We start from the raw sequence: 22,607 nt of genomic DNA, 5'->3' as shown, positions 1-22,607 counted from the left end.
CTTAAATGCTTTGTTGAATAGTGATGAGATTATTCATATGCACACAAATAAACCTATGTTTCTGCGCTTTTCAGAGCTAAGGTCTCACTGCTTAAAATACATATTTCTTAGTTGCTGAGTAGATTTTTATGTTGCATTTAAATTTACCTCTAAAAGATGCTCCATTAAAAAAATAATATGCTTAATAAAATATAATAAAGAATAACAAATATTATGTTTTTCGGTCAATAGTATTGAAATTTCAATATTGCTGTTTTAATTTAATGGAAATTTTATTTCTAATAGATTGCAAGACAACAGCAGCAACTTCTGCAACAGCAGCACAAAATCAATCTACTGCAGCAGCAAATTCAGGTCAGTGTGTTTTATTGCTCTCTTCTGATTATACTTAAGTTTCATTTATGGAGAGGGAAGGGTCTAAAATAAAGCAGCCACTCGCTTTGCTAATAAGCCTGAGTAAAGATGCTTTTTATGGGAGTTTCTTGTGTCCCTAAAAATTATTGTCAGACATCTTTTTTGGTGCAAAGAACTTTAATAGGCAAAGTTTTCTTCTGAAATTTATGAACTATTTTTAAATCTCACCATCTTGTCATAATTCTGAAATCTGCAATCACTTTGACTTGCATTGTGTGAAGTAAAAACAGAGTCTCACTTACTGCTGGAGGAATTCTGTGTTCTACAAAGGCAAAATTGAGACATTGAGGCAGTACTGAGTCCCTGGCACCAGTCTGCTCATGCACAAAAACCCACAGGTATATGTGTTCCAGGTGCCTTTGGAGTAATTATACCCTTGTGGATCTGGAAGTATTCTGGAGATATTCAATTATCTGTACTTGTGCTCAGAACATGTTTTAATTTTGTGCAAGTATACGTGGGCAGGGAGTGACATGGATGCAGAGGAATTGTTGGCATGTAACTGTGTTACCTTCTCTGCTTCCCACTTTGAGAGCATTTCCCTGGGCCTGTTCACTGATTGAAATATTTCAATTTGGTCTGACAGATGATTGTGCTGCCAATCATTTCTTATAAGCTTGGGCTATCCATTTCTTTTCCTTAATTAGCAGATTGCTATGTTACTAGATGCCAAAACTGAAGTTTTTCTTTCCCTCATCCCAAAGGAATGCTTGTAAATGCTTTTGAAAATGTTGTAATGCAGTCTCAGTTACACTTCTAAGGGCTTTATTTAACAAATATAGATGTGTTAATACCTTGCATGAGAGACACAATTGAATTGTAAAGCACCATTATTGTTGTTGCCTATTAGGAGACTGTGTGTTCATATTAGGTGTTCATCTAGGATGAAAGAGATAGTGTAAGGAACTAGAAAGAAGAGTGTAAGGAAAAAATATACCATCTTCTCTAAGTGTTATTTGCAAGTCTGACTTCAGAAAGCAAAGAATAATATAAAAAAAGTCAGCATAAAAGTTAAGACTGAAACCTAGCTAAGTCTACAAAACAGAAGTGTTATCTGTATGAGAAATTTCTAGTTTTCAAAATTCCTTCAAAAATTTGGAAACAGAAAGAAGAATTATGACTAGGATTTTTTGTTTCTCTTTGGAGAATTGTAGGCATGTTTGACTGGGATACCTGCTCTGTAGTAAAAAGCTCAAAGGTACTTTAAGTTTCACTTCAGTCAATACTTTCCAGTAGCTTTACCCTTCCCCTATCTCCAGGGAAACGTGGTCTTAGAATTCATTCTAGAATAGATTGAAGGTTCTGCTACCTTTCTCATTCACTCCACCTTTCCTCTTACATAGTGCTGAACCCTCCACAAGTTTTCTTTCCCGTCCTTTCCCAGATGTGTATGCAAAGAAGTGTTCCAAATTCTTGCCAATATATTATACTCATGCCACAGCTCCTTAGTGGTTTGGCCTGTTTATTGATTTATGATTTCTACATTTACCTGAGTCTAACCAGTGTGTTTGAGTCAGTAAGGATTGTTTCTTCTCCCATTTGGTCAGCCAGATTGGTAGTGGGCATCCCAGGGCCCAAGGAGTGCTGTAGACTCCAGTAAGAAGCACTAAGCACGCTGGGCAGGCGCCAAGTCAAATGTCCAATGGTCTTTTGGGGAGATTACTAAAAGAAAGATTGTCTCCAGCTCACATAGTCCATTTGCTTGTGAGCCAAGTGGTCTTGCTTTGTTTCTTTGCTGGCAGGTTTGGCAGCCAGAAGTTGCTTGAGGGAGAAGTGACTAAGTTGTGTCTCAGTTTGTAGTAGGTTTGCTGCTGTAGAGTTGGTTATGAGTGTTACAGTTTGAGATGTGTAGTTCCTTAAGGGCTAGAGCTGGGATGGAGGCAAAAGGGAGGCAGGTGACAGAAACAGTGCTGTGCTGGTTCTCCCAGACCCTCTCCCACCATCTTCCCAAGAAACCCCAATACTGGTACTGAAGTCATGCTGCTCTGAGTGGAGTTCATCATATCAAAAATAGGTAACTGCAGTACAGACTCTGTCTAATTAATTATCCAGATTGCTCTTGTAGTGAGCAGTGAGAAGCTAAGTGTTTCAGGATACACTTTGTCTTGTCCTAAAGTAGATATTTAAAATATATCAGATAAATTGTTCCCTAAAATGGCTGTTTCTATCCATTAACTAAGGAGGATATATGTGTCAGTGCCTGTAGTGTAGAGATCTGATGTGAGATGAGGTGAATCCTGCTCTCTGCGTCTGGAAGGGGAAACAAAATTTGAATGTTTGCATTCCCAGTTTAGTTTTTGAGCCTGGTAGAATTTGCAGCACTATCCCCAATAACTTGATTTTGTTTAGAAGGTTTGTTCAAAGACACTCTTGAGCAACAATTTTCAGGAAACAGTGATTACCTACAGAGAATGGTGTGGGCTCTTATCTGTACTCCGTATGCGTGAGAAAACAGTGGTACCCTTGCCTGCCACTCCCCTTCTGAGGAGATTACAAAATGTGAGCAGCACAGGTGCCAGTTCCATCTGGGCAGGGGCCCATTCATGGCACAGCCACTCAGGCAAGTACAGCGTGTTCTCCAGGATGCAGGGGGAGAGGGGCACTGCTGATGCAATGTTCTCACCACGAGACACACAGTGTGTCAACTGTCCTCTCCTGAGGTGCAGTGTCAATTCTCAAACAAGAGGTTCTGAGAGTAATGCACCCAGTTGAACCATTTGAGCAATTAGAAGTTGCTCTAGAAGGGGCTTATAATAGGTCAGCCACATACAAAATTTTAAATAATTTACATTAAATAACATCACGCTTCCCCTGGACAACTACTGGGTAAATATACTGAGAATTTGCATTACCTAGCATTTATTATTTATATTATCTGTTTATGTATTCATTTTGACCTTGTTTCATTTAATTGGTGGACGGTTTGTTTCTTTCTTTGGGTTTTTTTGTTTTATTTTGTTTTGTTTTGAGATCATTTACTGGAGCACCATACTGCAGACTTGTTATACATCCAAAACTTTGTCAATAATCTATGAGCAAAGAGCACTTTATCTAGGCTTAGTGTATGCAAAAATAATAGGTATTTCAAGAGTACAGAGGTCATTAAATGTTCTGCATAATCATCTCATGTTTTCTACGTGAAGCTAATGTTTCTATCTGGGTCTGTGTGTTGGGGAATGCAGTTTTGTTGGCTAAAAGCAGTGGGAATCTGGACTTCTCCACAGTCCTGTCTCTGATTATCAGAAATTTGGCAAATCGTATCCTTTCCCTCAATTTAAATGTAATGTTTTGAGAATCTTAAATGAAAATTTTCAAATAAATGCAGTGTATTATTACTTTTCAGCTCAAATGTTCATAATGTTCATAAACACTCTTCTATAGAGGAGTCCACAGAGATGGGAGGAAATCTAGTATGCCAAATTAAGTTCTTTATTCTGCAGAGCTGTGCAGAGAAATCATTGATTTCAGTGCAAATTAAAGTTGAGAAGATAATGTGGGGCAAATAAGAGCTCACAGATCAGTCTAAAGGTTGATTAAGATTTTTGTTAAATATATGTTTCTTCATTTGATTGTTTAATAAAAAATACTCATTCTGAAGTAGAGGGAACATAATTGGGCTAATTCAAGGACATCTCTTAGCCTGTGCTACGAAAGGAAAAATGTCTAGGAATAAGTGAAAAAGCTGGTTAAAGGAGGAATTTGGTAGTAAATCATGAAGATTAGATTGGAAAAAGGGAAGACATGCATTTCTTAAATGTTTCCAAATCAGGAGTCCTGACATCCCTGTGAGTTCTGTGCCTCATTATGAGAATTCAGTCCTTTCAGAATGAGACTTGGGGACTCTTTTCTGAGCCCCTCCTTGCCTACCTGAGGAAAAGAGGTGGATCCCACTGAAGCTTGGAGCCTGCTGCTCCAGGATCCCCTCTGAGAATGGAGGTGCAGGGAATTTAAATGATGAAAGTTTTCAGGGCTTTCCTCCTTTTGGGGAGGTTTCATCAGAGCAACTCCTAAATCTGAAGTCTCTAAAAGGGACAGTGATGGCTGGGCTTTTCTGCAGAAATCTATGATGAGGATAACTGTGAAAGATGAGTCAAGCTGCTTTTGTCCATTTCCCTTCACCTTTATTTCTCTTTACTGTGCTTAATGCCATTGCAGAGCATTTTGTTTTCTGTTTGAATCAGTATTATTTCCATTGCATAGAGAAACTGGTTTCCTCTGCTCTCATAAGTCTTCTGTTTTAATTCAGCCACTAGAAATTACTCCTAATAGTAATTTTTTAAAGTTTTAATCTATACATTCATGCTATTCTATTTTCCTATAAATGTTCTTACATTTTCTGTTTCCCTCAAATACAGTGAACGTGATTACTGTGACAGTAAACAGATAAAAGAATTGTAACATAAAATTACAACTATTTAAACTGTCTTTGAATAAGAATCATTTGAATCATAAGTAAAACTTAAGAGACTGAACCAATGAGTCTCTCTTCTTATCCATGATTAACTACTGACAATTGAGGTACCTGGTGAGCTGAATAAGGACTATCTCTTTATGTGAAGTACATGTCTAAAGATCAGGAATAATTACATTCCACATTAGCCTTCACAGCCTCCCTGACCTGGTTAATTAATTTTTTGCTAGGATAATAATAGTAGAAATAGATTTAAAGATACGCTTCATCATTAAGTATGTAACTGACCTCCAATTTTAAGAGCTGAACCTTTCATTTATTGCCTTTTGGAGACAGGTTAAAGCTCCTTGCAGAGAGCTTGCTGAAAATGCACAGGCTGGAATCCAGTTATTGTCAGCTCAGTTATGCTCTCTGAGGGTGTCTTTCTTTGTAAACTCTATTTAGTGTTGACAAGCAAAAGCAGTGGCAGTTGTACTGTTCCAGCACTAGGGAATAGTCTCCTCTACCTTTTTTTTCTTGTTTTTTTTTTTTTTTTTTTTTTTTTTGTTATTGATCATGAAACTGATCCCCTTCCAGCAAGCTCTGCACAGGACCAAATAAAGCCATTGAAAGCAATTTGATACTTCTATTGGCAGGGTACACAGATCAGATACTCCCTTGAAAGAGAGAGAGAGAGTTATAAACAAAGCTTAGAAGTCTAGGAATAGCCCCCAGCTTCAGCAAACCCTTAAAATATTTTGTAATTGTATCTTCAATCATGAATTAGCTAGGAAAAACAGACCTTTTTTGCCTTTATATTTCACTGCTCTATGCTGTTTTTAATTGCCCACAGGCACACTGTTGTGATCTTCTTTGGAAGTTTAAAACCGGGATAAAAATGCAAATCTAATTATTTCTTTTATCTAATCTAATTAACTTTTACAAGCAATGATAGATGCACTGCAGCCTCCATCAAACATTTTAATAATGATGTTTCTGGATTAAAGAATAGGTAAAAGTACCGTAATTTATAAGCAGTCAAGATTATGGCAGTAGAAAATGTAAAATATTGTGGTGGCTTAATAAACTATAGCTGCAGTTTATTAATTTACAGTAGAAAGGATGCATTTCCCTTAAAACCCAGTTTGCTTGTGAATTGATTCCCAGCCGTCACTGGTATATATTTTTACTGTTTTTTAAGCAACTCAGTATTAAAAATAATATATATCCAAGTCCCTTCTGCAATGCAGTTGTGTGCAGTTGGAAGAGAGAAATGCTGTTGTGTGCCTGCAGCTTGCAGCTGGCTGCTAAATCGCTGATTCCACTTCAGGGGCTCTGCCCTAGGTGTGGCACCACGGCTCCTGTCCAGCTCCCGACTTGCCTGGTGAACACTGAAACTGATCCAGTGGAGGAAAGATAAATACGCTAAACATCAAAGTCAAATGTTTCATATTTTATTTATTATTACATACTGGCTTATTAATGAGTTCTAAAGTCCTTATGTGATAATTTCTCAAGCAAAAGATCTGTTAACGGCCAGCTTTTCCCAGTAAAAGGCATCTTCATGGCTGGCTGGCTTGGAATTTTCTCTGTCAGCTATGAGGAAGGAGCAGTGATGCAGGATCCTTGCCTTCTCTGAGCAGCACATGCTATAATAAATATTCTGGTGTTGCTCTCTATCCTTTATTCAACCTCTTCCATACTATAAATGCTTTGGCATAACAGTCTGGTGGCAGCAGAAAAGACACAGTGTGTAAAAGGTTCACAGTCCTCTGCTACTTGTAAGCTTCTGATCTTACCCCTTGGTCCCACATTTGCAAGGATCCTGCTAGCTGCTCTGCCCCCAAGGCCCTCAGTCCCTGGAAACAAGTTTTATCCTGGCAGAGCAGAATATAGTTCTGGATTTGACTCTTAAAAATGTATGCAGTCATAAGGGGGGTGGGGAGGCTGTGTTTTAAAAAAATTTTGCTGTGACCTTTTAAGAGTTAAATTAGCTGTCTTGCAGTTTTCTAATTCATTGTATGACTCTTTTTTTCCTTATTTCGCCTACCCGAGTCTAAACAAATTGTATTTAATGCAAAAATTAAGCCTTGTGTATCTCTTTCATATGACTTCTCTAATTATAGAGCAGTAAATGGTAGAATAGCATATGTTAGCAACATGAGCAGCAGTCTATGAAATGAGCTACAAGTTAATAAAATGATCTTGTGGTGGTGTTGGCCAAATGTTAGCACACATGTTTCGAAAAGTGGTATTTCAACAGACTTGAAGAATAGGACTTTGGCACTCGGGTGCCGAACATGATCTGATGTGTGGAAATTAGTTAAACCAAAGTAAATGTCATTGTTTTTTGGGCTCATGTTGGTGCAGAAAATGATAGTAGCTGTCCTCCCACTTTCCCTCTCCCACGTGTGTTTTAAAATTGGAAATGAAGACATAGGCATCCCCTAGTTCAAGTCCTGCTGCTTCGTTTGCTTGGGGCGTGCTGTGCTGCATCCTCACCAGTGGCTTAAGGACTTGTTCGCAGCTGTGCCTCTGCCAAAGCCAGGGGCTAAAATCTCACTGATTCTATTCAGCCCAGACTCTTCTTCTACTGGCTTCACTTATAGGAGAGCCCATGATTTGAGCCCTTCTAATTTAGAGGCAGATTATAACCAGCTCCTGAATAACAGCAGAGGATCAAGCAAATATTTGCTGCCCACCTGTGGTGCTGCCGGGGGGTCACTCTTGGCTGGTGCTCTGCCGGTTCCAGCCTGGTGTGGAGCAAGAGCCATGGCTGAGCCAGGCACCCTGGTCCAACTCCCAAGGACTTTGGCAGAGGGGATGCCCCTCTGAACCTCTCTGGTGCTGTTCTGTCAATCTGATGATGCTCTCCTTTCGATATTGCAATATTTGGGATAATGCAATAGTAATGTGCTATTTTCTCCAGCACAGAATCCCAGTTTCATTCCTAAGTGGCATGTGCACAAAGTAAAATGGATAACTGGGAGGGGAAATGGTGCCAGCTGGCAGCCTATCCAACAGGACTGATCCTGTGAAGCCTTATTTGCTTGAGTAATACCCGCTCAGGCAGTTTGATGGCTTGTGTACTGTTACTCACATAACTGGGCTTTGCACAAGTGAGCACCTCTTGCAGGGAAGGATTTAGGATATTAGTATTGTGGCTGGAATATCAAAGGTACAAATGTGGCAGGGATTTTAGGGAATGTAATTTGTTTCATTAGACAAACAGATGTAGCTGGAAAAAACAGGCAACCATTTGGGCACGCCAGCTCTTTTTCATGTCTTACATCAGTGTTACATGGAAACATATCCCAGGACTGACAGGAACTGCTTGAGATATTGGCCTTTCATTTTTAATTAGTTACTTTTCCTGTGATGATTTTTATGATTGACAACCACGTGATGGCCAAGAGGGAAAACAATCAAGTTTTGCATTGCTTTTTTCTATTTCCCTTTTTTTTTTTTTTTTTAAATCCTGCCACCTCCACTATTTGATGCACTAATCAGGAGATACTGGAAAAAGAAAAAAGTTAATAAATGCTAGTATTGAAATGACTTGATTTATGGAGATAGTCAGATATACAGGCAAGGCTGGAATGTGGTGGTATCAGAGGTCAAAATTTCTGTCTGCAAAAGCAGGTACTTGGAGGAAAATGATGAAGTACAGCTCCACACTAGAAAGGCCAAAAGCATATAGCAAATAAATTGTAAAGTACTTCTTGAAATCTCACAGTAAAAACTTAAATTTATCTGATGAACTAAATCCTGGCCTAGAAATCAAAGCATTTTTAGTTGTAATTGTGGGAATATTCCAGAATGTAAGTGTATTACTGAATCAATTTGAGCATAAAAACTTATTTTTAATATACTTAATATCATGGCAGCAAGGAAGAAGTAAGTGCATTGCTTTCTGAATGCATTCAGGAATTATGAATTCACATAAAGAAAGCAGTAGTATGTGCAATCCAGCAAATGAGCAAACTAGATGCTGTTTAACATTTGGTATACGCTTGATGGCATGTAAGTAAAAGTAAAGTGAATGAATATTTCTAATATTCACTGTTTTATGCAACCAGCTAATCCAGACACTCACAAAAATGTCAAAGTATAGTTCTCAAGGAAGATAAATGGTCCTGCCTGGGATTTACCTATCTAATCTTAAAGTTGTTAGAGTAAGGAAAAATTGGTTTATGACTGCAGTTTACATGCTATTTCCCTTTGTCTGTAACATTAGAAACCCCTCTCCCCAAATAATTAGATAATATAGTGGCTTGTGTACTATGCAAGGCTTCTGCTTCCTTGAAAGAACTAGTCTTTAATATAAATCTTGTATATATCATCTTCAGCAAGTTGGGCATTTGCACAGCTTGGGTAAATTATGTCTATATTGAGAATCTAGAAGTTACACAGTGTGCATTCCATACTTGAGGGATGGGAAATAAAAATTGATATACTGTGCGGCACATGATATAACACAGTGAAATATCTTTTAAATTCCAGAGGGATGCACTGACATCACCACGGTTAATTCACATGCAGTAACTCCCACCAAATGTTATTAAGTTTAAATTGAAATTTGTAATCATTCAGTAAAAAGAAAATAAATGATGTAAACAGTATACAATGGTGCATTATGAAATGCTGAATTAATCTTATTCACCCACCTGAAATGACAGCGTAAGAAGCCATTGAAGTTGTTACACCAAATAATAAAAGCAAAGAACTTCACAGTGATGGTGAAGTGTGAAATCCATCTTGAGACACACCACTGTCACACAGTATGGGAGGGCACTTCTCAGTTAGGGAACTTTTTATTTCCAAGTAATGTATTAGGCATTTTTAGTCTGTAAATGAGAGATTAACCAGTTGGGGAAATATATGTTTAGCTGAAAAGCTAGATCAGGTAGACAAATGAGTTGCAGGGCTACTTGCTACAGGTAACAAAATAGGGCAATATGCACCTAATAGCTTAAGCACAGGCTGAGGTTCTGTACTTGACAAAGCAATGTATATAATATAATATATAGAGATAAACCCTACTCAGAGGTGGGGGTATGGCACTTGTTTTTGCTCTGACAAGGAGTGATTGGTATGACGAACGCTACTATCACATTTCTAGCTTTGCCTTTTCCATCTCATTGAATTTTATTGGTGATATATTTTCAGGATACTCATCTCCTCTGTAACTGCATATCTGAGTGTCTCATAAGCTGAAGTGTATTATCCTCACAACACTCTTTTGAGGCAGAATAAAAAGCATATAGATATTTGGGGGCATCTAATTTTAGATATCTGATTTGGGTGACTGAATTAGGACTTTTGGCTCCATATATAAAGCAGTCCAGGTGCTGTGAATTACCTTCTGTTGATTAGACAACGAGGTTCCTAATTTAAGCACCTCAGTTAAATTTCCAAAGAGGCTCAATCCAGTTCTTATATGAAATTTGACAGACTTGAAATCTGTGGTTTCAGAATTTGTAGGATGGTTCTCTACCATCTTGATCATAGTCTTTATCATGACTTTCTGTCAACTTATCACTTGCCTTAATTTACTCTGTTGGAGGTTTTAGCCAGAGTGAATCCACTTCACCCAGACAAGGAAATATTTGTTTGTTCCTCTCACCCACAAGTGAAAACCCCAAGTGAAAACCATTTTGGGTAACTTGAGTCTCCCATGTGGCTGAGCTGCTGACCAGAAGCACAGCCATTGTCACACACAAACAGGCAAGTGAGGAGGCTACTCTCACTGAAGTCTGCAGTTTCCCAAATCCACGTATTTTCCTTGCAGATGTGGAGCAAATTCCGTGGCCGTGAAACATCCTTTGAACAGTGACTTTATTGTGGAGAGAAAATAAGTTTTTATTCAAAGAATGCCTACACTTCTTGGCGGTCCCTCACACAGTTTGTAGGGCATTCAAGACTTACTTGAAACAGACTTAAATAATGTTTTTTTATTTAATCAAAATGTCTGTTTCTAAATGGGGATCTTACATGCCACATTTTAGGCCAGAATATATTTTTACAGCCAAGTTATAAACCTCTGAAAAAGGGGGCTTATAATGGAAAGGTTGACACAACGTTAATTTTAGTGTTGTAAATGCAATGGTATAATTTTGGAAAAAAGCCCTTATAGCTCTGCTAAGATATTAATTGCAGGAAATTACAGCATATCCTATTAAAGTATTATGTCAGTGGCATACATAGCATATAACACCTTTGCATATTCTCCCTTGTTTTCACGGCAACATTTTGCATTTTGATCTGTAGAGAGTAGGTGGATAAAGTGGCTCAGAGTTTCTGATCACTTTTGCTCAAGGGGAAAAATCCACCCTGGGGTAATGCTTTCTTATGGCCAACTCTAGAAACTGATTTTCTGTTACCAAGCACATCTGATATGGGCATTGAGGAATGAATCAAATTCTGCTCAAACAAAGTCTTTGTTTTGTGGCTTGTGAACCAAGGTTTTTAATTTGAACCCAATTCAAATCAGATTTTGCTAGGTTCTTTCCAGAATGAAGACTACCTTTGTGGCACACTTATTTTTTGCTGATAATTTTTGGCTTACTTTTCATTTACTTACACTTTCAGAACAATTCCTGACTGTTACTGTGGCTTCATAGTAGACACAGTCACTTCCCTTTCTGGTGCCTGTTCAGTCAATTATTCAGAAATGTTTGTGTGTTGGAGGCAAAGGTGTAGATCCTTATTGAGCTGAACAATGCAAATATGTACATTGCATTGTACAGTTTTTGTTACTAAGAAATGGGTTATTGATTGCATTTCTGTCACTTTCAGGATTGCAGGAGCGTGAAATAATAGTATCATGTTTTCTTTGCAGAGATTTGTTTTTATAAAGTTATTATTTGTTATTATCTTGATTTTAATATACACTGAATTGTCGCCTTTGATAACAGTCTAAGGATGGATGGTTTTTAACTGTGATTGGTATTTTGAACAAAAACATGCTATTACTACATCAGTTTTTTTCTGACTGTCAGATCCTTCAGGACAAGTGGGCCACATCTTCATATTTGTGAAGCACCTCATGTTGAGGGCATAATCCTGCCTGGTGCTTTTCATTGCTACTGTGGCACGAATTTGCAGTGAGGAATATCAATAACAACATGCATAACAAACAAGGGGTTTGTTTAATGTATAAATGGGATCTGGAGTCTTGATATTTTATGTCTTCCCCTTTGACAACAGAGGAACATGCACGATTCTTTACACCAAAAAATAAAAGTCCCAACTTGTACAGCTGATGAGTTTTTAACAGGATGGGAGAAAAGCCTTTCTCAAAGACCCCACTGATATGCAAGTTCATTGGACTGTTGATGTTTTCCATTAATTGCAGGGCTTTAACATATAACCATCAACTATATCTGGTTTTACTTATCAAATCCAGAACTGCTTTTTCTCTGCCTGCTGAGCAGGGAAAACTCCATGCTGTACCAGTTTCTTTTTACTTGGGTCTCCAAGTATCATCAGGATTAAAGCTGTCAGAACAGTCAGCCCTCTTTATTTTGTGGTTTTCAATACAAAGCATAATATTGTTGCTTGAGAAATGGCAGGCTTTCAATGTGTTAGCTAAAAATTGCAGAGTGGACAAAATTAAAAAAAAAGGCCCCTGTTAATAGCAGGCATTGAAATATTTCTTTCACCATTTCAGGGAAAGAAGATACAACTCTGCACTTTAATTTGTTTTTATTCTACACCAGTAATTTTTCTGTATTGGCTTAATCCTATGCTCAAGTATAAGGAAAAACTCACGCTCAACTTAGTGAGAGTTTTGCTTCATTGAATGCAGTGCAGGGTGCCATTTCCTCAGCTGGTGTTGTTCATGTTCTTTCTATTTATGTCGGTCTTAATACTAGAAGTACAGAATTAGGCCCTCTTTTTAAATACAAAAGGAGCTCACGTGGAAATGACAGCATTTCATTTTACTTTTTTTTTTGTAACTGTAAAATATTCCTCTGCTCTGTGTGTGAATTTATATTTGGGGATAAGTGTGTCCATCCACCACAGAGAGCTCAGAGGCAGCTGATATATTGTGCATGAAAATTTTTGTCTTGCATGTGTTTACTTCAGTTATCACTTTGTGCAATTAAGTTTGGTTTTTTTTAATCTTGAGAGTCCTTTTTCTTTTGATTTATCCAGGACAACATAAATGTGTCTTTGTGATAGTGCTTTGTAAAGAACAAAACTAAAATGCTATCTTTATTACTTTCCTTTTGGTTTGTTTTAATTAAGAAAAGAGTCTCTTCCTATGCAAGGCTACAAATCTGTTATTTTATTTACCCTGTCATTTTGCTATCAGTTGAAATATACAGGCATTTTAAACATAACTTTAGGAGGAACAGAATCTACTAGTAATTTATACAATAGACACTGATGATTATTGGCCATTAAAGAGTCATAAAACATTTCCTGTGTGAAATAGATGCAGCATCAAATGTCTTTATTTCTGACAGTAAATGTTTCAGGTTTACTTCACAGACATTAATGCTATTGCATAAAGGTAAAAACCTGGCTAAACTCTGGCAAAGAGAGGTCACTTCTTAATAAATGTGAGGAGTTGCAAGAAAAAGAAAAAAAAACAACTTTGAAGGAAGTCCCAGGCTCATGCGTATATTAACCAGAGCAGATGAAATGATTTATTGGGTTTTATACACAATCTGTAAAGGGTAAGCATTGCTAACAGAATGAGTGGCAGCCTCAGGGAGCTGAGTAGCCCCCAGGGACCAGCCTTTGTTCCTCTGGACTTGACAGACATGTGTCCCTGTTAAATGAGGGCTTAATTTCTCTCATATGTGCACAATTTCCAAGCTCAACAAAGGCAGCCAGGACTGGAGCTATTTAAAAGAGCCAGCTCAGGAGGAAGCATTCCTGGAGAAAGGGGATGCTAAGGGGCTAATTACTCACCATCGTTCAGCAACTGATTTTTTTTTCTTTTTTTTTTCCCCTAAACAAGGTCTATTAACATGGAACTGCCACTCACATTTTACATAAACATACATTAAAAGTCCAAAGGTGTTATTTCTCTTTGCAAAATTGCCCCTTTAAAGGTCCTGGTTGGTAAAAAAAAAAGAAAAGTGGACTCATTTCATTTTGAATCTTCAATGAAAATCACTATCTCTTTAAGCTCTTGGATTGATTTCTTTCAAAATGTCCAATGTCTTGCTCTTCTTTCTCAGCCTCTCCTTTTCTCACAATGGTAGTAGGAATTGTCATTAGTGCTTATTGCTTTATGTTAGTATGACAATTTATATTGTCCAGATAACGGTTCAGCATATGTAAAGCATATTAATATTTACTTAATTGCATGTATAGTATGGTATGTTTTTTATAAGCCTCTCACTGCATATTTAAATATGTTTGAATATGTGTTTAAATATGTAGGAAGACCTTTATGGTGCCTTTTGTGTAGTCTAGTGGTGCTACCCCTTACAAGAAGGTGTTTTACACTCTTTTTTTAATGTGGGGCTCAGGTGCCTCCTGTGTTACTGGCAGTTGGCGTTCTCTGTGGAGAATAGGTCCATAGTTTAACAGATTGATGTAATTTATTATTTGTTTTTAATGTAGAAAACATAATTATTTTCTTTGGATAGTGTTAGAGAACTCTGTTGTTACCTTGAGAGAAAGATGAGCCATTCCAGTGCAACAGTTTGAAAATGTTGTGGTCACCACTGGCAAAGCACTTTGTCAAGAAATACTACGTGGTTTCAGGCATATTTCCTACTCTGAAACAAACAGGAAACTCCCTTGTGAAACAGGCAGCCCTTTTGATTCTTCTCAATCAGAACATACTGATCCTCTTCAAATCAGAACCCAAACAGGTGGAAAAAAGTGTTTTCCATTGCCCTGTGAAGTCATTGTCTGAACAGGCTTCAAGATGGCATAGGAGAAGGCTTTGGGTTGTGTGGCATCAGAGCTTGTGCCTCAGGACATGGTGCCTGTACAGTTGTGAAAGCTGAGACCACAGCAGAAATTATAGAATTATTCTGGTAGAAGCATCTTTCTTTTTTGGATCAATTCTGTCATGTGATTTTTGTACTATAACCTTATTTTAAGTTTTCCGTCCAATTGCCCCCCTGCAGAACCAATATATTGCAATGTTTTATTTATAATATAATGATTATTATCAGAATTGTGTTTGAAATTTGAGAAACTTATAGTTTTTCATATCTACATAAAAAAAATTGCAATTCAAAAAGTATTTGAGAAATAATTTTTTTCCTAATTTCAGTGTTTTGATTCAGTATATCCATTACATACTCTAGGCAACATAGGTATCCTCATAGAATTAGCGGAGCAGTTTTTATTCTTTAAGCTTCTATTGTATGTATAAGAAGATGGTAAATGAATAATCTACAGGTTGCAGAGTGCTAAGAATGAAACTAGCTTCAAAATTTTAAATGCATTTAATCTTTCCTGAGTAGACAGTTCTCTAGCAACAAGAAGAATTAAAGATTTTAGAGGTAGCGTTTTAAACGAAAAATATCTATTTCTTTTCTGAGAAGAATGGAAAGGATGATGGATCACTGGAATGGCATGTAGGACTCTCAGCTTGTCTCCTCTTTCCAGGCTTTGCTTTTTCATGTTGAAGAAAGGAAAAATAGCAGTAGGAAAGAACACAGCATTCCTTAGCACTTGTTGAGAAGGGTCTTCTAAAAATTGTTATGAAGTAAATAATCTTCTATTTCTTCTCACTAAATAAATGAATTCTGATGGGATAGAAGCCACAAACCTGTGCCAGATCCTACTTACCTCTGCAAATCAGGAATAGCTCCACAGAACAGCACATCTGTACATCTGCCTTCTTCATCCTGGTAACAGATTTACAGCTGCCAAAGCTGAAAGTCGCCCATTTATTTCCTTTCTCCCTGGAGATGACAAAGTACATAACACTTGATGAGCTGCAACATCCAGGACCATTAGGATATTAATGCTACAAAGGCCCGTATTGCTGGGTGAAATCTTGCCTGGATTGAAACACTGCTTCAGAGGACGTGAAGGAGCCACACAAATGCAGGGACATTTGGTAGTTATAAGGCCCAGGGAAAATGGTTTAACCTGGATTGCATGTAGATTCTGACTAAGCCTTTCTCTAAAGATTTGTTTTCATTTTCTGGAGGAGGAGGGGTTTCTTACCAAGAGACTTTCTTTCCATCTGATTAAGAGAAAGCACCTTCTAATCAGAAAGGAAGGTCCCACACAGATTATCTTCTTGTCATGCTATGACAGGACCCAGATTTCACTGAGGCTTTTGTGAAGAGCTGAGGAGAGTATTAAAGCTCTGGTTCCACAGTACTTAACTTAGCTTTTTTTTACAATAAAAAAAAAGAAGATGGACTAATGCTTACCATTCCCAGCTAAGAATGAACTTTTATACCTTTGCTGCATTGTTGTCAGGTTACCAGAATGAAATGTTAATCGTATAAAAGTAGCATATATCTCTTCTGAAGAAAGAAGGAATAATCAACACTTCTCACATTCTTGCTGCCTGACACTTTGACTCAGTGTTGCACTTCTCCCCATTTCTTAGATATTTTTCTATATTTACCAACAGCCACCTTTGTCTTGTGGGAGGTTTATTACTATTTGTAGCTTACTTTCATAAAATGCTCATAATGAGTGCAAATTTCAGACTCAATCTGCCTGTTTGTTTCCAGTGTTTATCATAGCATTTAGTTTTAAAGAAAAAACAATGTATGCAATCCCTGAAACCAAAGCATTTTAACCTTGATTTCCTAAGGAAAGAACTTTCAAATAGCTGGGCTGTGTGTCTCTCTGTCAGAGTTCCAGCTCAAGAGTTTAAGGACACAATAGGTAATTACGTAACAACATTTGAGATATAGGGAAAAAAGTCTAAAATGTATTGCATTCAGTTAAGTTCCATGAAATTAGTGGCCCTGATAAAGCCTTTCAGCTTGTCCTGGAAGAAAAGGCTTCAGACTAACCTATCCCCATATTAGAACTTGAATAATTTAATTGGGAAAGAGATGTTACAATGCCCTAAATTCAAAGGCAAAGTTTTGATCTGGACTTATACTTTAATAGACAGCAGAGAAACAAAACTCTGTGTTTGCATCTCATGCAAAACCATGGGAAGCAAGTGTTCACAAATCACATTTCTTACCAAACTACTTGCTCTAGATTGGCACACACTTCCCATGGAAACAGAGCCTTGGGTATACTGAGCAAAATAATGCTCTCTTTCCTTCTTTGCAGAAGGTCTGCACATGTCAGAGAAAAGAGAATGAAAAAGATTTCATTTGTGGTGATACATTTCATCTCAGCCTACATATTTTTTGCAAATTTACCAGTTAGAATTTTGTTTGTAGTTTCAGTGATTTACTTGGAGTATGCTGCACAATTTGAAAAAAGGATCTTACTGGGAGATTTTGCTCCAAAGGAACAGTCAATCTGTCACCTACTGTAGCTCTCAGGTTCTTCCCTTTGTTATACTGGCATTGCTGAGGCACAGTTAAAATGTTTTCCATTTTATGCACATGAGGCTTTGTGAAACTAATGCTTTCTGAATGTTTGGTGGTTGTACTATGAATTTGCTGACCATAGTCCTATCCAAATTAGATTTATGGAACCTACTGAAATAATTGAGGTTTTGGTGCATTGGGGACTTAAATTATATTTTTGGATATAAGTCTCAGTTCATTTATTCCTTTTTGTAATACTCCATACTCTGGGATCAAGTGTTCTATCTAACATACCTGGTGCAAGAGAAATGCTTTAATTTCATTAGGGTGTCACTATAGTAAGAGGGTTTCAGACAGATCTGTAGCTTCCACATTTAATCTATAAATTTTAAATTGTATTTCTGTAATTTGAAGCTAGAAACTATTTTCCTTAAAATACACTGAGCTGCTTTTTGTGTATCTTAGGAAGGAGGTACAACTGTGCCTGGACAGTCTGGTACTTTGTCAAGTACTTCACTATTAATTTTTATCTCTGGGCCATAATTTTCTCCTGACAGTTTGTACTTTTTTCCCCATGTGTTCATTGACAGCTTTATGATATACCCTGTTTCTAATATAAAAGGCTTCATTTTATAACCACATCAGTCCAGTTCCTCATAATGATTCACCTGCATTCAGTGTTTTTGTGCTAGGGAAGCTGGGCAAACTTCCTAACCAGGCAAAGTGTGGTGTATTTGAGGAATGACTGGAGGATCTATCTGTTTTATTTTTCATGATGCTTAAAATGACACAATATCATGAAAAAAAAAAATCTTAAAAACTGTACTGTGACTCTCAAAGGAAGCCATTTGCTTCTTCTCTTGGGCTGATCACTCTAGGCTCTTGGTTGGCTGAGCTCATGTGCTTCTCAGTCCCTTTCCAGGTTTTATATCCCTGGATTTATATCTGTGTGACTGCACACCACAGAATCCATCCTGCTCAGCCCTTTGGCCTCTCTTGGAAGGAAGACCTAGATGTGAGAAGAGTGGAGCATTGTCCACCTGACATGGGATCCAAACTTTGCTTGGATTCAGCCTGAATCCAGGACTGTGTAAGAAGTAGCTGAGCAGAGGCTCAATCTTACAGAGGCACAGCAGGACATTTTAATCTCACATTTAAGGAAGGCCTGCCTTATTTTAGAGTGTTACTCTTTTACCCAGCCCTCATTTATCACATCTCACATTTGCTGTGATTCTTGGGCTGGTACTCCAGATCAGAGGCATCATTCTGGGGGAAAGGAAGCCCTAAAGTTCCTGAAATCTCTGTTCATCTCAGCAGAAAGTGCAGACATCAGTAGCTACATGATCTGATTCACTGTCAGTTTAGTGAGTAAAATAGGCTCACAGAAAAGGGGGCACCAGGGCTGGCAGGAGAGCAAGCAAGTGCCTGGGAAAGGAGAGGGATTGCAGAGACACCACTGGGTTGGGAAGACTTTCCTCTTTGAGGAGGGAGGTGCTGCACCCTGCAAGCAGAACTACGAAGTGGAGTTTATTGTAGGAGTTTTAATCTTTTTCCTTCTGAAATGTGCTGTTACAAAAGTTGTCTGTGGCATTATAGTCAGTTCTGTGAGAAGACCTTGCTGCAGCACATGGCAACAAGAGAAAAAGGAGCTTCACTTTTTAGAGCTGTCAGGTTGGCAATTGGAGTAGAAAAGGAAGACACCAGACTTGTATTGTTAGCCTGGCTGCCTCTGGAAATGAGCTGTGTGTGTTGAAGTGCATGTGCCACTAACTTTTCGGCCTGTTGGTGGATTTCAGTGAAATTTGATAGAAAAATAGATGTTTTAAGTAGAACTAAGTTCCTCCAATCTTGGTGAAAGCAGACAGCTAGACTGAGGTGAGGGATTTTTTCCATACTCCTTCAGACAGACTGGGTTTCTTAAATGTGTATTTACATGAAAAGTACCTGTGTGAAAACTTGTTGAATGAGAGGATCCAGAAGGGGAGAGATCCTATTAACAACATAATCACAGGAAAAACTTCACTTCAAGCTTTTACCTCAGCAGACAGTGAAGTCAAATTCCTTAAAGCCACAAATCCATTGGCTGTATTTGCCCTTGAACCTGTGAAACCTCTCATGTCCCCTTTTAACAGTTGTCATCCCAGAAGCAAACAGGGACTGGAGATATTCCCTGTTGTTGGGTGATCTATGACGTCCCAATAAAATCTGCCCACTTGGAATAAATATTGCTGTGGAAAACATCTCAGGGTTGGAAGACAAGAGAAATTGCTGTCAAATTATGATCTCAGAGTGTTTCCTGTAGTGAGAGAAAAGTCATGAACTAAAAATGTCTGATCTTTTGGTTTCCATTCAGTACTTCAAAGAGGGATTATTGGTGTTTCAGAGAAGTATTTAAAATGCATATGCGAATACACAGGGGTATAAGTGAAAATATGGAGTAGCAGTAGAAAAAAGTTATAACACCCTTGAGTTTGGGATAGCTTCTTTAACTGAAAAATCACAAGTGAATTATACACACATCATACCATCAAAGATATTGAATTTGTTTTGGCAAAATACATGCAGAAATATTAAGTAGAGTGGTGGGAAAAACTGGAAAAAATGAAGAAAGTTCTGAATAATAAAAAATACTGTATTTATATAGGTCATTCCTTTATGCTGACAGAAATTTTTACTGGGGAGTAGTTCTAGTCTTATATGGTTACAAGAACATGAGTTTCTTCTGACTAATTTTGTAATTATTAGGAGGAGAATTTTAGGTAAAATAATGTGAGAAATTTACTGTGATGAATAGAGACAGCATAAAGGTGGGAAAGATATGTATGCATGGCAAGTCTCTCTATGCTGGATGTCTAAGAAATTCTCTTTCCACTGTCTATTAGTTTGTTCTACCATTTTTTCTTCATTTTTTTCTCTTTAATATTCACAGCCACAGTTACGGAAAAGGGGTTGGTGCAGAGTTGTTTGATTCATTCATTGTTAAAAGTGCTTTGAAAATCAAAAGTATAATCAAAGGTCTAAGAATATTGAAGAAACTGAAATATCTGCACAGTGATGTTTCAGAAAGAGTTGTTGTTAATGGTCTTTCATTTTAAAATAGCCTGATTGTATAATTTATTTCTTGAATTAAAATAGCTACAGCTAATTCATACAATCATCCCCCAATTCAAGCATTTAGTTCTACCATAGACCCAAGGTATCCTGAATGGTCAAACTACACATATAATCTTGCCTTTTGCATACACACACACTGCAGAAACTCTGCTCACCTCTACTCTATCAGGCCATGCTTTTATCAGGGATTACTGGTGACAATATAAACCACGAGAAAGAGAGAGATTCATAAGCTTCCTACCTGTCAGCAGAGAAACAAGATTAAAAATACAGTTTAATAGTGCGTGTAGTTCTGGTGTTGCTGTTTGTATGCAGCAAGTGAGAACCAGTGAGCGGACATAGAAATAAAAATCAAAGGTTTGGTAGATGCTTTTCAATATACTTATAGATCTGAGCAATTGGTAGGAAATTTGGGAGAAAGAGCTCAGTTCACTACTGAAATTAACAACTGAATTCCTTTAAAAACACATAATCCTTTTGTTTAAAACTTATTAAAAAGCCATTTATTCTTTCTTGGAATTATTTTTTCCCCCTTGAAATATAAGACACTGCCTACAATTAATTGCAAGTCAGTGGTAGAGCTGAACTGAGGCTATTGGAACGGTACTGTAGTGGAGTCAATCCTCTTAAATGTTGTGGATGTTTTGTCACGGTATGGTTGATCTTAGACTCTTCAGTCACTATTGCTTCTAAGAAGCAATGGATGTTGCTCTCACTAAAGAACTGCAAAATCTGGCTAGATAAGACTCAAAAGAAGGGTTATAAAAAGGAACTTTTATTTGTCCTATTTTTCAGGCAAGAAGCTCAGACACTTAAGTGAGTTGCTCAGAGTCTCACAGGAAGCCTGGGTGGAGCTGGGAATTGAACGCAGATAACCTGAGTGCTTGGCTCAGAAGGCCACTTTAAAATGTTTTAGAATGTGGCTTTATTATCTATTAAGTAGGGACTGAATAACATGGGAGATCTGAGCTGGGGAATGTGCTCGGTACGTAATACATCTTCAGTGGATGTGCATGGTATTTTCTAGGAGAGTATAACATAGGTTAATATCACTTACAGTGTGTCTCAGTACACTGAGCATACACTGGAAAACACTAAAGAAAGGGAGTTTTTAGATTGCTAATGATTTCCTTTTAAGGAACATGTGACTAAGGGCTGAGACAATTTGCTGCTGAAACAGCTTACTACGAGCCTTTGAAAATTCCCAGTCTAGTTATTCACATAGGAAATATCTGGTTGCAGGCACACTTGGCTGTGCAGGCTTCCATGAGTACCCCATATTTATAAAGCCTGTTCATTCAGGCCTTTGAATGGGAGCAGTCAACAGAAAGAGTAATTTTTGTGAATTCTTTTTAAGCATATAGTGAACTTGCCTCTCGACTTTTGCATTTGATGCTTCATTGTGATTCACACAAAGTACAGAAGCCATATGCTACGGAGATAGATAAACACAGAGATGAAATATCAGCAGTTCATTTAATTTTTAGTATCACTGAGCCTTTTTTTACTTTTCCACCAGTGATAGTATTTTTACTCTCTACCTGCCGATAAGTTTTCCATCTCTTAGACCGTCAGTTTGTTATCCTTCATGATAAACTATACTCACTTAAGGCTGTATTCTCAGAGGCTTTTGGAAAGTGGCCTGGAAAAATTGTTTGCACGCCTGTTAGCACTAGCAAAATCCCAAATTGTCTCTGTTAGTGAGTGTGTCTAAGCCTTCAGTTCTTTTCCATGATTTTCTGTAGTACTTGAGAAATATTTTGTCACTACTACTCTTACAACCAGTAATACTAATCTGTTACTGGAATTCTTTTAATTTCACCCTTAGCCAGATTAATTTGCATGCTTCAAACTTAACTAGAATGTACTTAAATGTCCAGAAAGTGATTTTCATGTGAGGCTAGCATGATTTCTGACTTTGGATCAGCTAGCTGTTTCTTCACTTTGAGTAATTCTACACAAAAATAAAGAAGTGGTTGTACAAATCCTTGCAAAATGAAATCATCCAGTTTCCTAGAGCTCTGCTTTTTAATTATCCTTCTTTTTTCTCAGGGAATGGATGAAAATAAATTTCATGTATGATAACTGTTATGTATATTTCAGAAAGACGTATATTCAACTTGCCAGAGAAATCCAATGCGATTATTGCTTCCTAAATTTCATTAACATATCTTAAACATCTTACTGACATGTTTTAATGTCCTGATATTCTTCAGACCAGCCTGGTTTTACTCTACCAACTTCCTGGG

General features: G+C 37.6%; 1 protein-coding gene across 6 annotated transcripts in view; it reads left to right on the top strand.

Moving 5' to 3' along the window:
* The window catches only part of SOX6 (SRY-box transcription factor 6), a 257,801-nt gene that overhangs the window by 119,434 nt on the left and 115,760 nt on the right, over positions 1–22,607 (top strand). For all 6 annotated transcript variants that reach the window (XM_058806757.1, XM_058806755.1, XM_058806756.1 and 3 more), the window contains exon 6: positions 286–354. In XM_058806757.1, the coding sequence (XP_058662740.1) occupies positions 286–354 (69 nt within the window). The remainder of the gene's footprint in view (positions 1–285; positions 355–22,607) is intronic.

The sequence above is a fragment of the Ammospiza caudacuta genome, chromosome 6 (genome assembly GCF_027887145.1).
Source record: "Ammospiza caudacuta isolate bAmmCau1 chromosome 6, bAmmCau1.pri, whole genome shotgun sequence".
Lineage (NCBI taxonomy): Eukaryota > Metazoa > Chordata > Aves > Passeriformes > Passerellidae > Ammospiza > Ammospiza caudacuta.
This window is presented reverse-complemented; position numbering and strand designations above follow the sequence as displayed.